Here is a 15,255-nt window from a genome sequence, read left to right as displayed (position 1 = left end):
GCCTATTCTGCAATCCTTTGTGGGTATTACACTCGCTGGTTGGCCCAGGAGAATCTCGGTTTATGCCTGTTATCCTTTCACTCTCACAGCGTCTGGTTTGAATGATCAATTATGTCAGAGGTTGACAAACATTCTCCAGAAAGGGCCAGACCGGTAAATATTTTAGGCTTTGTGAATCATGTAAGTGTCTGCTGCAACTAACTCAACTCTGCCCTGTAGCAAGAGCAGCCACAGGTAATATGCAAATGAATGGGCACGGCTGTGTTCCAATAAAACTTTATTTCTAAAAGCTGGTTGGATTGGCTGAGGGCCGAAGTTTGCCTAGGCCGGATTATAAACATAACCTTAGTTGTAAGAAATCCAGGAATATTTTTTTCACTTTAGGAGAACAGAGCTCTCAAGGAGATGATGATATGTTGAGGGGGGAAAGTGTAAAAGTCAAGATAATTCAAAAACACGTATGCCTAGTACACTACCCAAGAGAAGGTGAGTTCTGAAAAAGGCATTATTTTTGAAAATCCGTGTTTCAGAATTTTTAGGGAGGGTAAGTAAGAAGTGCATCTGGGGAAGATTTTCATTTTAAGGCATCTTTGAAAAACAAACCCACTGGAGAGAAGCGGTTGACAGGTGGCACTCTCCAGGCAAGGGTTTCTTCCTACCAGCTGAAGGAGGAACCCCTGCGCTTTCTGCTGAAAACAAAAAACAAAAATAAAAAGATGGTTGGGGCCACCAGGAAAGCGGCCTGATCTAGGGTCATGGATGACGGCAAGGTAGAGAAAGCAGGTTAGTCCCTGCACCCGACTCCATGGCATTGTGACGGCACTCAGGGCTGCTAAAAAAAATAAAAAATTTAAAAAGACACTGGGACTGAAAAGGGTCCCCTGCAAATTCCTTTGAGAGAATGAGCCCACTGGTCAGGGAAGTGGAAGGGGGAGAAACGCTCTTTCTCCCTGTTTGTTAGTGTCACCGCATGACTCTCCTGGGGGGCCAGGGGACAGCCCTCCCCAACAGCAAATCAAGGACCACAGACGCCCAGACAACCACCTGCCTGAAAACAGCAGTGCAAGAACGCCATCTACTGTAGGAACTGCCAGGGCTGGTTCCCGACCTTGGGAATTCATTCCCAGCACGCAGGAAGGCCTCCCCATCTCCCATCGCCCATCGCCCATCGCCCAAGAGGGCGAAGCAGTCTGACTTGTTGACCTGCCAACTCCCTGGAATCACTCCAGCCCTCAGGAGGAGGGAGGAGGGACACAGTCAGTCTTAAGGCTCCCAAAGAAAAGCAGGGCTCTTTCAGATGGTCACCAAGGTCAGCATGGTGTTTGGCACATTTGTATAACTGTATGCAGTGTCTGGCAGTGTTAGTTATTAGTGTAATTTAGGAGACAAAATATAAAACTCAAGTAAGTGGCTAGTTGCGTAAGCTCTGTCTAAAGGGATCATGTGCCCCTTCTCCAAGGACGTGCTTGTTGCTAATTCCCCTCTACACAAGGACGGCTGTGTGAGTTGCCTCCGGCGGAGGAGGGGGTCTGGTGCAAGAAGACAGGCCACACCCTGGCGCAGGGCTGCAGGCGCCCGCATCTGGCGCTCCCTGTCTCGGGTGCCTGTGTGTCTGTATCTCTCCCGGCCCCTTGGGGAGGCTGGCCCTCTCTTCCCTACTCAATGGGGTCTGTGTGTCTTAAAGCTATCAATGTCTGCCTTTTACACTTCAAGCAACTCTGTCTGTGTCCTTTCTGTTTGAAAAAAAATGTTTAATTCCGTATTTCTTAACTTCCAGTAAGCTCTCTCTCCCATTAAAATAAAAAATATACATTATGAGCAAATACAATACCTTCCTAGCACTCCAGAAACAGAAGGGAGGGACAAAACCCTAAATATCCCTCCTATCACCAAGAAACCCGAAAAAAGCTCTGGCCAGGGAGATAAAAGACAACCTTCTGGATATTTCTGTCTGTGTTCCAGTTACCCTGAAGAAGTGTCCACACTGAAGCCCAAGGGGAGAGGACTCGCACACAGAAAGGAAAAACACGCACTACGCTTCACCCCGCAGCCCCGGCTCACATGACCTAAGTCTCCGCTCCAACGAGCAGCCCACTCCCTACCCTTCCCTGCAGGCCTCCCAGCCCAGCTGCCCCGGAGCGCCAGCCACTGGGCACCGACCCCACGGGGCGGCAGCCCCCACTGTTCATCTTTCTCCCGAAGAGCCACCCAACACTGGCGCCAGGAGGAAGGGCCGGCATACGCACCGGGCAGCCAATGTAGGCGGAGTTGTGGACGCCGGGGGGCCGCTTGTAGGTGCCGTCGCTGTCTGTGGTGATGAGCCTGTCCTTCTCCGCGTCCCCGGGGCAACCGTTGACCTGGTGCTTCCGGCGGGGCTTCGGAGAACGTTTTATCCGCGAGCTGCCAGGGAAAAAAGAGGTTATCCTCATAGGAAATAGACCTTCCTGCCACCCGCTTATCAACTAAACACCAGGCATTTTTGTGAACACCTGCGACGTGCTGGCCACTGCGGCAAACACCCACTGCATAAAAACAATGTGTGAGCCACAGTCTTGGCTCCAAGGAGGCTCACCATCCTCCTGGACAGACTACAGCAACACACAAGGAACAACAGAGAACAATCCGAGGCCACACACGCACGGTGTCACTTATTCATACAGACGTTGGGAAAAGGGTGCAGTCAGTGTGAGCGACTGATTCATCGAAGGCTGCAGGGGCCTGAGCTGGCTCTTGAAGAGCAAACAGGGTCTACAGACAGGGAGGGGTGCGAGGTGTAGGCACAACCGCACCCAGGGCCAGAAATGGGAATGCAGAAGGAGGTTTGGGGGCGACGAGGCCACCCACTCACGGAGTGGCAGGTCTGTCTACGCCGCTGTGCGGTGCACAGGTGGCCCTGCCTGTTGCCTGTTACGGGCACACAGGCGACACACGGAACCATCACAGGTTCTAAGCAGAGAAAGATGAAACTGAGAGCAGTTTAAGAAAATGCATCTGTGTTAGGGGCAGGAGTCCGAGAGGCAAAGGGGAAGGTAGGACCCAAAACTCTGACGGTGGCTGTGGGACAGGAAGGAGGCATCCACCCGCTCTGACCTGGGTGAGCAGACCAGGAGGTGAGCAGGCTGAGAGGATGAGGAGGGCCCAGGCCGATGGGGAGGGGTGGGTCTCGGGAGGGGGGGGTGACCAGGAGACATTAGCTCAGGGAAGCGTTCTGAGGCCATGGAGGTCCAGGCAGGGGAATGAGAGCAGCCTTCCTGCAGACAAGTGGCCACCCACAAAGGATCAAAGCCACCCCCGGAGCCTGCACAGCCTTTCTGTGCATAAGCCTCTTGCATCTGTTTTCAGAGACGTTTCCCTTAAAAACGGGCAGGCCCTCCCAGCAGCCCTGACAGCAGAGGCGGCCGGCTCTGCGCCGGGTCCCACCTCTTCCTGGGCTCTATGAACACCGAGGGCACGCTGGCCGTGGGGTCCAGGATCTTGTCGATCTGCATCTGCGCCCTGCGGTACACCCGGTGCCGCTCCCGCGTGTCGCCCGACGACAGGTCGTCCACCACCGGGAACTCGTAGTGCCCGCGGCGCTTGGCCCGGAGCCGGATTTTGTTCCGATGGTGCTCGATCTCCGACTTGTGTCGCAGCGCCGTCTGGATCTGCAGGGCGAGGTGGCAGGAACCAGACAACAGGAATGTGCTGAGGGTCTGTGGCACCCAGGCTCAGAAAGCATTTTGGGAAGGCCTTCCTGCCACGTTCCTTGCCCCCTAGATGGCTGTCCCAAGCTCCCACGAGGCCAAAGGGTGTGACAATGGGCGAGCACACCCATACAGGGCTCAGGGGACCTGCCCTCGCCCAGCCGGCTCTAACCCCAAACTCACCCACTGTGTGTGAGGGGGAAGCCTGGTCCTGGCCCCCAAAGATAACCCAAACCTGGGAGACGGGCCATGGCAACTCTGAAGACACTAAGGGGCACTGACAACTAAATAGAGTATAGTATTTCCTGAGAGAACAAATGTTTTCCGTACCCAATAATCACCTTAGAGGCTCTTAAATGAAGACAGATTCAAAGACGTTATTTGCATTATACAACAGAATCCCCGTTTACTGACAATTATCTTGTGTCACCAAAACAAGTCCTCTGACATGAGACGCCCCCCTCCCCAAGAGAAGATCCTCACGTATGGAAACACATCACCGCTGGCTCTGTGGGGCCTGAGCTAGGTCTTGAGGAGCATGTAGGACCTGAAGAGGAGGGAGTGGGGAAAGGGTGAGGGCCAGAAACCGGAATGCAGAGGAATGCTTGGGGGCAAGGAGGCGACCTACGGCAGTGGCAGCTCTGCTGTGCTGGGGTGCAGTGCAGACAGACGGGCTCGCTGGGAATCTGGGAGGAGAGAGCAGGATGCAGGCCAAAATAAAATGGAACAATCCTGGCTGTGCCGCACACATACTTCTTTGAGACTGAGAAGGGTGGTCAGTCGCATGAGGCTCTCGGACACTTACCAGCAGGACCGTTAGGAAAGCCCCTCCTAGCCCCAGCCAGGTGGCTCAGTTGGTTGGAGCACTGTCCCGTACACCAAAAAGGTTTCGGATTCAATCCCAGGTGCGTACAGGAGGCAGTCAATTGATGTTTCTGTAGCATCAATGTTTCTCTCTCTCTCAAATCAATAAGCATATCCCCAGGTGGGAGGGGAGAGGAGGGGAGGAGATTCATTAGAAAAGGCTTTTTCTAAGAATTTCTAGAGCCTTGGCGCCAGAACAGATCTATGAGGAAGCACAAAGTCTACCATGGTTCCAAGACCACCCCAGGTTCAATGATTCACTAGGAGAACTCACAGGACTCAGCCTCTAGCCCCAGTTATTATAGCAAAAGAATACAAAGCAAAATCAGCAAAGGGAAATGGCACTTGGGGCAAAGTCTGGAGGAGACCAGGCACCAGCTTCCAAGAGTCCTCTCCCAGTGGGGTCACACAGGCTGTGCTTAATTCCTCCAGCACTGAGCTGTGGCAACACGTGTGAAAGTCCACCAGGGAAGCTTGTCAGACACTCAACACCCAGGGTTTTTAACGGGGGCTGGTCACCCCCTCTGCCTGGCATGTGCCGAAATTCCAAACTCTCAGAAGGAAAACAGATACTCAGCCTAAATCATATTGTCTGCGCAGTTTTGGCACAGCGAGCCACGCTGTTCTGCAAATGACGGGCACCTTTTAAACATTCAAGTTCCCTAAACCAACCACACTGGGTGAAGCAGGGCTTCGAAGGATAGCAGTCTGGGGTCTCTTTTCCACACATCTGCGAATGCACCTAACAGTGGCCCTGAACAGTTTCTGATCTTAAAGAAACTAAGTATAATTTTAAATTTAAAATGAAGAATACCTGTCAGCAGCTCATACCTTTAGCTATCTTCTGACACTTTAACTTTCACTCATTTTTAAGCAATAACCAAATCGGCATGAGAGCTTTTGTCTTTACGTGCCTTTTAATGAAAACAAATACCTCTTTGTTAATTTTGTTGGTTTCTGCCACTCGGTCGGCCAGGACGGGGTGGTGAGCTGGAGGTGCAGGGATCGGCTGCATGGCGATCAGCTGGATCTTACTGGGGACCCGGCGACTGGCCTCAGAGGAGCGGGAGATCCTGTCCACGTGCTCGAAGATGGAGGCGGATGAGTGCTGCTCGTTCCCTGAACTGGGCGGTGGAGGCCCTGGAACAGAAGGAAAAGAAGGAAAATAAATATATAAAGTCATCCTAAAGAAACCGCAAATAACCAAAATTATGGATTAATCCTTAAAGAATCCACAGATGGGCTCCTGACCAAAAACACATCCCTACTTTGTGGCCTATGTGAGCTTAAATTATCTGGGTTCAGGATCATCTCTTTCAGCCTCATTAAGTTACAAATATCATTAGAAAAGATTATGGGAAAATCCTTACGACACTTTGTGCCAAAAACTGCCCTGTTTTGTCTACAGGGATTTCAAAGTCTTCAGTAAGAGAGGGCAAAGGGCAGAAGGAGCCTGAAGTTGCTCAGTCAATCGCAATTTGTGGAACTTACAGCAGCTCTGATCTTCCACTCTCATTTGCAACGATTTACATTTAGCTGCCAAGGCAATTACACTAAAGACGCGGGGACTGTGGACATGCAGGCATTCGCTGATGAACAGTGAACCCTGCTGGGTCTTCTAATCTGATGCAGAAAGAAAATTAAGTTGAAGAGGCATGAGAAGAAAAAGCTGTTGCCTGGAGGAAATTCATTCCCACTTTAAAAAGAGATGACAGGCCCGACCTGTGTGGCTCAGTGGTTGAGCGTCAACCTATGAACGAGGAGGTCACGGATCGATTCCCGGTCAGGGCACATGCCCAGGTTGTGGGCTCGATCCCCAGTAGGGAGCGCGCAGGAGGCAGCCGATCAATGACTCTCATCATTGTTTCTCCCTCTCCCTTCCTCTCTCTGAAATCAATAAAAACATATTTTTAAAAATTTTTTTAAATAATAAAAAGAGATGATGAATATACTAAAAAATGGTTAAAAGGGGGAAAATTATTTTAAATAATTTTTTTTATGAGTAAAAGAGTAAATGTATGGCATGTATGTTTTACCACAAATGAATTTTTTTTTAAGTAACCAGAACCGCAAAAAGAAAAAAATTTAAATGTATAGATAGAAAAGAAACAACTTAAAATGTTAACAAACTAAATCTTGGTATAATGGGCGATTTTCTCCAATTTCTTGTATTTTCTCTAATGAGTATTACTTTTATAGTGGAAATAATCCTAATGAACTTTCATTTTAAGAAGTCAAAAAAGGAGATGGAGAGAGAGACAGATGAGAGGGGCAGAATACATGAAAGACCTCCACAGAGCTACTTAGACGCACGAAGATCACTGATGTCCCTCTGATAAGCCACAGTTACCTCCGGGAGGTCCGGATCCTGCTTTAAATTAAGTGGATGGCAAGCCAAGAGAAGGAGTGAGCACAAAGGAACTGTCTTCAAACAAAAGCCTGAGGTTTGAAACCTCAAGCGTAACTGGAAATTATGGAGGTTTCTCCTCATAAAGTTGAACAAAGCAGTAAGAAATAATAGTTGATATTTGATATAAGCAATGCACACCGATGCTATGTAAGTCTCGGTATTTCCTCTCCATTTACATTCTATTCCTTTGTTGCCCCAAGCGATTAGAAATGATATATACAGCTGTGAGTGAGCACCGTCTCTCGCCGCGAGGAGGCCTAGCTGTCCGGATTCCGGCTTTCTTCCCTATTTGTCAGTGCAAGCGGCCAGGCAACCACCACACATCTGGTGGCAGCTTCTCAAGTTGCAGGCACAAGGCCTAAAAGGAGATCATAAGCTGCACCAGAGAGCCTGGCCTTGCTAGCCTCATAAAGTGATAGCAAGCTCATAAAGTGATGGCAAATGTCACAAAGGACAGCCCGTTAAGCACCTGATACCTACAGGTGCGGTCACTTTCCTCCAGGATGGTAAAAAGACCGGGGTGCAGAGAGCTCCAAGTGGCTGCAACGCAAAGGGGGAGAAGGAAGGACGGCCCCTCCCCCTGTGCTGTCTGCCCGCCTGGGTACCACAGAGCTGCAGGCCTGTGGCTGGCTCCTGTCCACGCTCCATCCCACCCCCACTGCGGTCACAGATCCTCGCTCTATAATTCACCAACTGCAACCGCAGAAGAGGGGATGCACAGGAAACCCTCAGGCTTCCAAACTGCCCAGAGCCCAGCCCTTCTGATGGCTGAAAAGAGGGGTTTATTTAATTTGTCATATACGTATATATCTGTCACATATAGGATGTATGTGTGCATGTATAAACACACGCCCCAGTTTCTATCTATATGTTTATGTATTTTATTACTTGCTATGCATTGCACATTTAAAAAAAAAAAACTACCTGTAAAATAATGGCCAATGGAAAACAATGCATACGCAGAGATTAATGCAGTGTGAATCCTGCCTTAAGACAAGAAGGGACTTTGGATTAAAATACCTTTCTCTTTAAATATAACATAAACAAAAAAATATGATAGAAATTACAGCATCAGATAATATCAACAAAAAAGAATTACAGAGGAGCAGGTGATCTGAATAACAGGAATGCACGAGCAATAGGACATTTTTAAAGAAATATTATTTCATCACCTCTAGGTAAATACAGTCCCACTGCCTTATTTTCAATGCCTGTGACCCACGTTAGCATCCTGTGAGGCAGGGGCCACGCGCATCTTCTTCATCCTATCCTAGCACCTGCCCATCACAGGCACTTAGTAAACGTTCGCTGAGCGGATGACCAGTCCCCTCAACTAAGTTGATAAAATGTTACCTCAAAGAGGCCTCTGGAAATCTGCCCTAATGAAAAGATAACTTACGATGTCAATCATTTTGTAAATGGATGCTCCACAATTTCTTGAAAAACTTTGGTGTTACATGTAGTCAAAATAGCCGCCGTGCAATTGAGTTAAAAATCTAATTTGCTTTGCAGACTCTTTAGCAGGTGTCAAGGTAGGTGTCAGCCTAGTTCCTATGTGACAGCCTAGAATTTGGACTCTGTGGATGTCATATCAATGAACTTCTACTTACTTGAAAAATTGGCCCCTTGTTCACATGCAACCTACGGAGAGTGTCAAGAAAACACTCCACGCACTGCTGGGAATATTCCTGATACAGGAGAGAGGGGAGCATCATGTCTGGCACAGCAGGGCCGCTCCACAGGCCACCTCCACTCGGGGAAGGCGTGCGCCTCCTCCTCGACCCGGTCCTCACAGCTAGTGGCACTGATGTGACTTATTCTAAACCTGCAATGACTGTGAGCACGGTGACATTTGCATAAATCATCTCGTAGGGGTCTTTTTCAAATATTTCTTCCAAATGGTCAGCTGGGAAGGGAACCACAGCACAGCCTCAAATCGACCGAAATCCAAACAATGGTCTCTTCTGCGCTGCAGGCGCAAGGTGGGTCCTGAAAACCCCAGACAACGGCGACGGCCCTGCCACCCCCTGTGGAGAGAGGGGACGCTGGTCCCCGGGCAACACGGACGAGGGTCCCAGAACGGTCTCAAGCAACCGCCTGCCTTCACTGATCTGTATTTCAGCGTGACTCACACATTTTATGTGAATTATAGAATAATTCAAAGGCTATGGTTATAAGCTCGGAATCCTTTTACAGGGGATTTAACTGAGTTCTATGTAAGCATAAAATGCCTGTGTGGCAGGCGGCGCTATCCCTTTAAGGAAGTAAACAGAGTTTTAAAAGTGAATTGATATTTGCAATGAGAAAACCGTCTTCCTAAAACATGGAAATAATGCACAGATTCTGGTGTCTTCAGATCGGAGCTTCTAATACTCACAAGAACATCTAATCCACTTGTCCCCTCCCACTGTCACCTCTGTCCCAAAGCTGACATGCCCACTACTGGGATTTTGAATATACATTAAGAGCAATACTGATTTTTGTTAGGTGTGTAGAACAGACTTGTTGTAATCCTATCAGTAAGGAGTTAAATGTGGGAACTAAAAGCAAGACTTTCTCAGGTACACAAAGAAATCGAGAAACTCCAGAGCTGACTCTCTTTTTCAAATATTTCTTTCCCAGGATCAAAAAATGAGATTTCAATCCTCTCTCTCTCTGAAACAGTGCACCTGTTACCATGGTGCTAAGTCATTTTTAAGATTCTGTGAAACTGGATCCAAAGAAAAACCTCTTCCCTTTATTCTGCGGGGAAGATTAACATCGAAATGAAACACCTGAGAGGAGCTGGCAGGGACCTCAGAAATCAGCTCCTTTAGTCTCACAGACGCCCCAGAGGCCAAGGGACTTACTTGCAAGGTCACAAGCATGACAATGACAGAACAGGCCCTCTGGCTTCCGTCCCAAAACCAATCCCTCTGTACCGCATTTTCATACAGAGAAACTTGTGAAGAAAAATACAAGCATAGGCATTACTATTAAAAATCACGTCCCAAGGCACCCGGTTTTCTCTCTGTTACAGAAACATCCATAATCTCCAGCAAACACGAGGGCTACACTAGCACTTTTGTTAACAGAATCTATTGACCTAAGACCCAGCCACCTGTCATCATGCCAGAAAATGCTTCCAAGTCTGTAAGACCCACGGGGTTCATTTTTTTAAAGGGCATGAGGTTCACGGTTCTACCACTTAGAACGGGAGTGAAGTTCATTTTGGACCTGGCCGAAGAAGCTACAGCACCTCACTACAGACACAAAGATGCTGAAACATCCGATCACACTGGACTATCCACCAGAGGGAAAACCAGGACCAAATCATGTACACTCGGACCTACGACAAATGCACAACTTCCTGACAGCGAGGGCTGTGGCGTCCTTGAATTGGATGCTAAGGAGGTCACTGCAGCCTGGAGGCAGTTTTTGAGACGCTGGTTTTAGCCAGATTCTTCATTGTCCTTCAGGAAGGAAAATCATTAGAACTGGAAGGTAGAATGAAACATGGCTATGAGCCTCAGAACACCCCCGGGAGTCCCTAACCTCCAGCAAGCACCCCCGGCCTGTCCCACCCACCCCGCCTCAGCGCAGACACCAGCCCCTGCCAGACAGTGACCCGCGATGCCGAGGCCTTCGCCACGCGGACCATGAAGGCTCCACTGCACGGGTTATCTTTCTAAGGCCAGCATTTGAAGAATAAAACCCTCGCCTCCTGGGACCTCATCACTATCACTTGGAGCCTGGAGAGCGAGGAGGGTCACAGGCCGCTCTGTGGGCTCTGTGGGGCTCTGGGGGACTCTGTGGGGCGCTGTGGGGCTCTGGGGGACTCTGTGGGGCGCTGTGGGGCTCTGGGGGACTCTGTGGGGCTCTGTGGGGCGCTGTGGGGCTCTGTGGGATTCTCTGGGGCTCTGGGGGGCTCTGGGGGGCTCTGCGGGACTTGCCGTCATTCCCCGCGCCCGGCGTCTTGTCTCCCGCTTCCCTCTCGCTGGACTCTTCGCTTACGGTGGAGTCGGCATCCGAGGGCGAAACTCTGCAGACACGGAACAAACGTCAGGGTTAGGAAACGGAAAGAAAAGGGGGGACGGTCACGTTCATCTGGATGTGGAAGTCGGGCCTCCAGGCAAGACTGGTAGAAACGGGGACAATCCAAAAAATGATTTCATGCCGCGACATCTTCAAGGACATCCATAGCACTTGGTTACCTCCTGCAGGCAGTGTAACCACACAGGACAGGGCCCAGCAGGCTGCATTTCAACAAATGCTAGGCAACTAGGGGCCGGATTAGGGGACGGTCCCTCAGCTACCAGGGCAGTCTGGGTCTGGCATGGGTCGGGTCAGAAGATCTGGAGCTCGGGCCTGGCACAGGGTGACCTGGGTCTGCGGGATCTCTAGGAAGCCAGGGGTGTGCGGCACTCACCCCACAGAGCTCCAGGTCTTTGGAAGGAGCCTACGCTTACATCCCCACTGAGATTTGATTCCGTATCTAAAGAGCAAGGGCAGTGGGGAGCCAGGGGGCACCGGGCTAGTAAAGATCCTTCCCCAGTGGGCACCCCTCTCTTGGTGCTGCCTGGCTTAAACAGCAGGCTGACATGCCAGCATATTCTGGTGCCCGTGAGGGAGGCTGAGACGTTACATTAACCACACAGGCCATCGAGATGTCGTGACTACATGTTTAGGATGAGACTACAAGGGAAGGAGAAAGACTGCAAAATTGTACTCGCAAATCCTTAACGATTTATGCTTAGCCTGCGAGATAATTAAGCAAATAACATGTCTCTCCATAATGCAGTTTCTTTTGTAAAGATCACGTTCTAGCATCCATTAAATTCTTAAAACTAGGCCAGAACCCCCGGGTAGGTTTTCTGATGTCAGAAATTATAACATCGTTTCAAATCTTGGTATGATCACACACTTTTTCCTTCGGCGGAAAATCGGGATTCGGGGCATCGAAGCTCAACGGAAGGCTGATAACTTGAGGGTTTAATAGCCAAAGCTAGACTGTGCAATGATCTAAAGTCACCTTGACGAAGCCTGATTCTGAACCTGATCTCCTCTAACAGAGCTGTGGTCCTTGTCACAAAAAGATGTGATGAAGGTCACCTGCGGACGGTGCAATGAAGGGACAACAGGCCAGAACAAAGCCAGTACTGGGTGTGTATCATGTGCTATGTGCCTTTAAGACATTATTTCTGATATTTCCAGAGGCCAAGCATGCTCACACCAGAATATATACTCTTGAGCTGGCCAATCCCTAATCACAGGGGGACCGCCAAACCACAATGGACAGTGATTCATACTCTTAAGTGCCTTGGGGAAAGAAAGGGACAGCGTCCTTTGCTAGTCGGTTCGAGTGGCTCAAGAGCCCTTGGGTTCGCTGGCTTCGGCAGGCTGTGGCCAGTCTCCTGGGCTGCAGACCTGGGCAACACTCACCGTCAGCCCTTCGGACACTGAAAGGGAAACATGCTCCGAGACAGAGGACGATGCAGAAAGCCCAGCACGAACCTTCCTCGGTGACGGACGTTCTTGGAGGGGACTGTGGCCTTGGGGCTCGGGACGTCTCCGTTTTCCGAGGGCGTGGTGTGGTCCTTCACAGGTCCCGGCAGTGGAGCCGGCTCGTGGATGATCAGGATGTCGTCCTTACTGTGCTGGCCCAGGTGCTGCTTGGCAAAATCGAAGCCCTTCACGCTGGGGATCTGCAGCTGAAACACACAGGCGAGGGGCCACCTGAACTCCGGCGACTGTAAACGAGACTGTGCGGGCTGGCGAGGTTGTGCCTGCCATCCCACCAACCTAATACCGCAAGCATCTCTAAAACGACTCGAGCGTGCAGAGTGCCATTTGTACCTCAAGTTTACAGAAAAAATAAGTATTTGCCAAAAATTAAAGAAGGGTACAAGGATTAAATAGCTAGACCATAATACAAAAGAAATCACAAGACGATACCTGGCCCACTGTCATAGTAGCATTTTGCGATTCCAGAGAGAGTGACACGGGCACAATATTCCACAGAGAGAAATGGGGACTTGTGGCAGGACTTGGAGGACAGACAGAACTTAGAAATAAAAAGAGCGCCCAGCCAGCGTGGCTCAGCAGTTGAGCATCGACTTATGATCCAGGAGGTCATGGTTCGATTCCCGGTCAGGGCACATGGCTGGGGGTTTCAGGCTCAACCCCCAGTGAGGGACATGCAGGAGGCAGCCGATCGATGACTCTCTCTTATCATTGATGTTTCTCTCTCTATTCCTCTCCCTCCCTCTCTCTGAAATCAATAAAGACATATTTTTTAAAAAGACATAAAAAGAGGTAGCAACACAGAGTGTGTTCTGGGTTGTGTTGGGGACCAGAGAACCCTAGCAGCTGGAAAGAGATCTCATTAGCTGCCCTAGAAGGGTAGGAATATAGGGAGTAAGAGAAGACTGGCCTACAGGGGGACAACTCCAAATGCCAGCTTCTAGAGCACTAAATATCTCTAAAGAGGCAGTTTCTAAAATCCAAGCAGGACACAAAGGGACCAGGAAGAGGGCCCAACAATACCAGATGCATGGAATGACGAGAGCCGGAGCCCAAAGTCTTAGCAAAGAAGGAAAGGAAGGAATGAACCTCGCTAGAGATCAGGCAGGAAGGCCTGGAAGCCGAACAGATGCAAGTGGCAAAGGAGAGAAAGAACCAGTGACGACCAGGACGGAAGACTGCAGTGGAGGTGACACTCAGGGAGAGAGGTGACCCATGAAGGAACGATGACTTGAGGAAATAAAAATACAGGTTGTGCTTTAAACATGCTTGGGTTGAAATGGCAAAAAAAAAAAAAAAAAAAAAGCTCCAAAGGAAAGCAGCTCTGTGGCTGGATTCGGAGAACAAAAGCTTGGGGGGACTTCCAGGCTTGAGATGTGACTTTGAGAGCATCTATCTAGAAGGCGACATGTGGGGGAGTTGACATTTTTTTAAAGATGAAAATAGTCTATGAATAAAATGTTGGAGGACATCTAATAGTTTGGGGACTCAGAGAGAAAAAAGGAAGCCAGGAACAAAATAGACGCTGACTTAAAAAAAAGGGAAGAATTTGGACCATTCAATGTAACAGAAGGCAAGGGGATAAAGAATTTCTAGAAAGGAGTGGCTGACAGAAGTAATCGGGGCACAATGATAAAGGGGAAAGAGGTCTTCTGTCACACTGGCAGATGCAGGAGGCACCTGGGGACACGAGGTACCAAGACCAAATTCACAACCAAGACCCCACCAGCCTGCAACCAGAGCCTGGGCCTCAGCTTCTCCGCCTGGACTAAGACAGGAGAGGTGCTCAAAATATACGGATACGTGGACGGTAAAGGTGGGACACCACTGGGGATTGACAGTTTCCTTAATTAACAGTTTCCTTAACCCTTGCAGAGCGTAGGAAAATAAACTGCAAGCCCGAGCCCTCCGGCCAGGCTGTGTCCCACACCTACAAACAGTCCTATCAGTCAACAGACGCAGGTAAACCCACCTGAGGAGTTAGCTTAGACAAGAAACTATGTGTAGAAGCAACAGGTTTGGGCGCATTTATGCTAAGTTTAGGCACAGATGAGTAACACCACCAATGGCCTAGATGTGTGATCTCTAACGTCTTGTTAGCACTAAACAGCCAGGATTGATGGGGTAGGAGAGCAACCTGCAATCGTGACTATGCCAGCAGAGGGAGACAAAACTTACAGTAAATATAGTTTACAAAGATGTTGCTTGGAAACAAAAGGCAAAGACTGGCCTGCCTACATTTCCTAAATTAATGAGATCGTGTTTCAAGAGCAGGCGACTCCACCACACACAGGCAGTTTGTGACTGGCACACACCCCTCGGCTCAGGAATGTTGTTTCGAAAACAATAAACTCAAACCTGCTGCTCCATGGCTCCCCACCCACCCACCTACCCAGAATAAATGGATTTCCTCAATGACCTTCAATGGGGCCCCCCCCAAATCCGTGGGGTGCACACCTTCCTAGAGGCAGGTAGCCCTCTTAAGGGAATCAAATTCCAGATGGACAACCTCCATCTATGCTCTCACCTAAATGTGATTTTCCTGAGAGCACCAGTGGCCCAGGCACCACGCTGGTCCCCCTATCCAGCCTCCTTTCATAAGTGATCAGCTACTTACAGAACCGAGAGACACTCTCACCCACGCGGCCGCTTTCCCCCCAGCGGCACCTCATTTTAGCTCCACAAACAAGGTGCCTCTAAATGAAAGAGTAACAGTTACAATAATCAAGGGTCATCTAACCATCACCATCAACATCACCTTACCGATCCTGGTACACACCTTTTTGGTCTATTTCC

The 15,255-nt window shown here is 49.5% G+C and overlaps 1 protein-coding gene across 1 annotated transcript in view; it reads right to left on the bottom strand.

The window, feature by feature from the left end:
- The window catches only part of KIAA1549 (KIAA1549 ortholog), a 112,003-nt gene that overhangs the window by 21,069 nt on the left and 75,679 nt on the right, over positions 1-15,255 (bottom strand). Inside the window, exons 11-15 of the mRNA XM_087820993.1 lie at positions 12,451-12,647; positions 10,890-10,978; positions 5,482-5,687; positions 3,421-3,644; positions 2,247-2,400 (exon numbers count right to left, since the gene is read on the bottom strand). Of these exons, the coding sequence (XP_087677119.1) occupies positions 2,247-2,400; positions 3,421-3,644; positions 5,482-5,687; positions 10,890-10,978; positions 12,451-12,647 (870 nt within the window). The remainder of the gene's footprint in view (positions 1-2,246; positions 2,401-3,420; positions 3,645-5,481; positions 5,688-10,889; positions 10,979-12,450; positions 12,648-15,255) is intronic.

This window comes from Miniopterus natalensis, chromosome 10 (genome assembly GCF_054644295.1).
Source record: "Miniopterus natalensis isolate mMinNat1 chromosome 10, mMinNat1.hap1, whole genome shotgun sequence".
In the NCBI taxonomy this organism is placed as follows: Eukaryota; Metazoa; Chordata; class Mammalia; order Chiroptera; family Miniopteridae; genus Miniopterus; species Miniopterus natalensis.
This window is presented reverse-complemented; position numbering and strand designations above follow the sequence as displayed.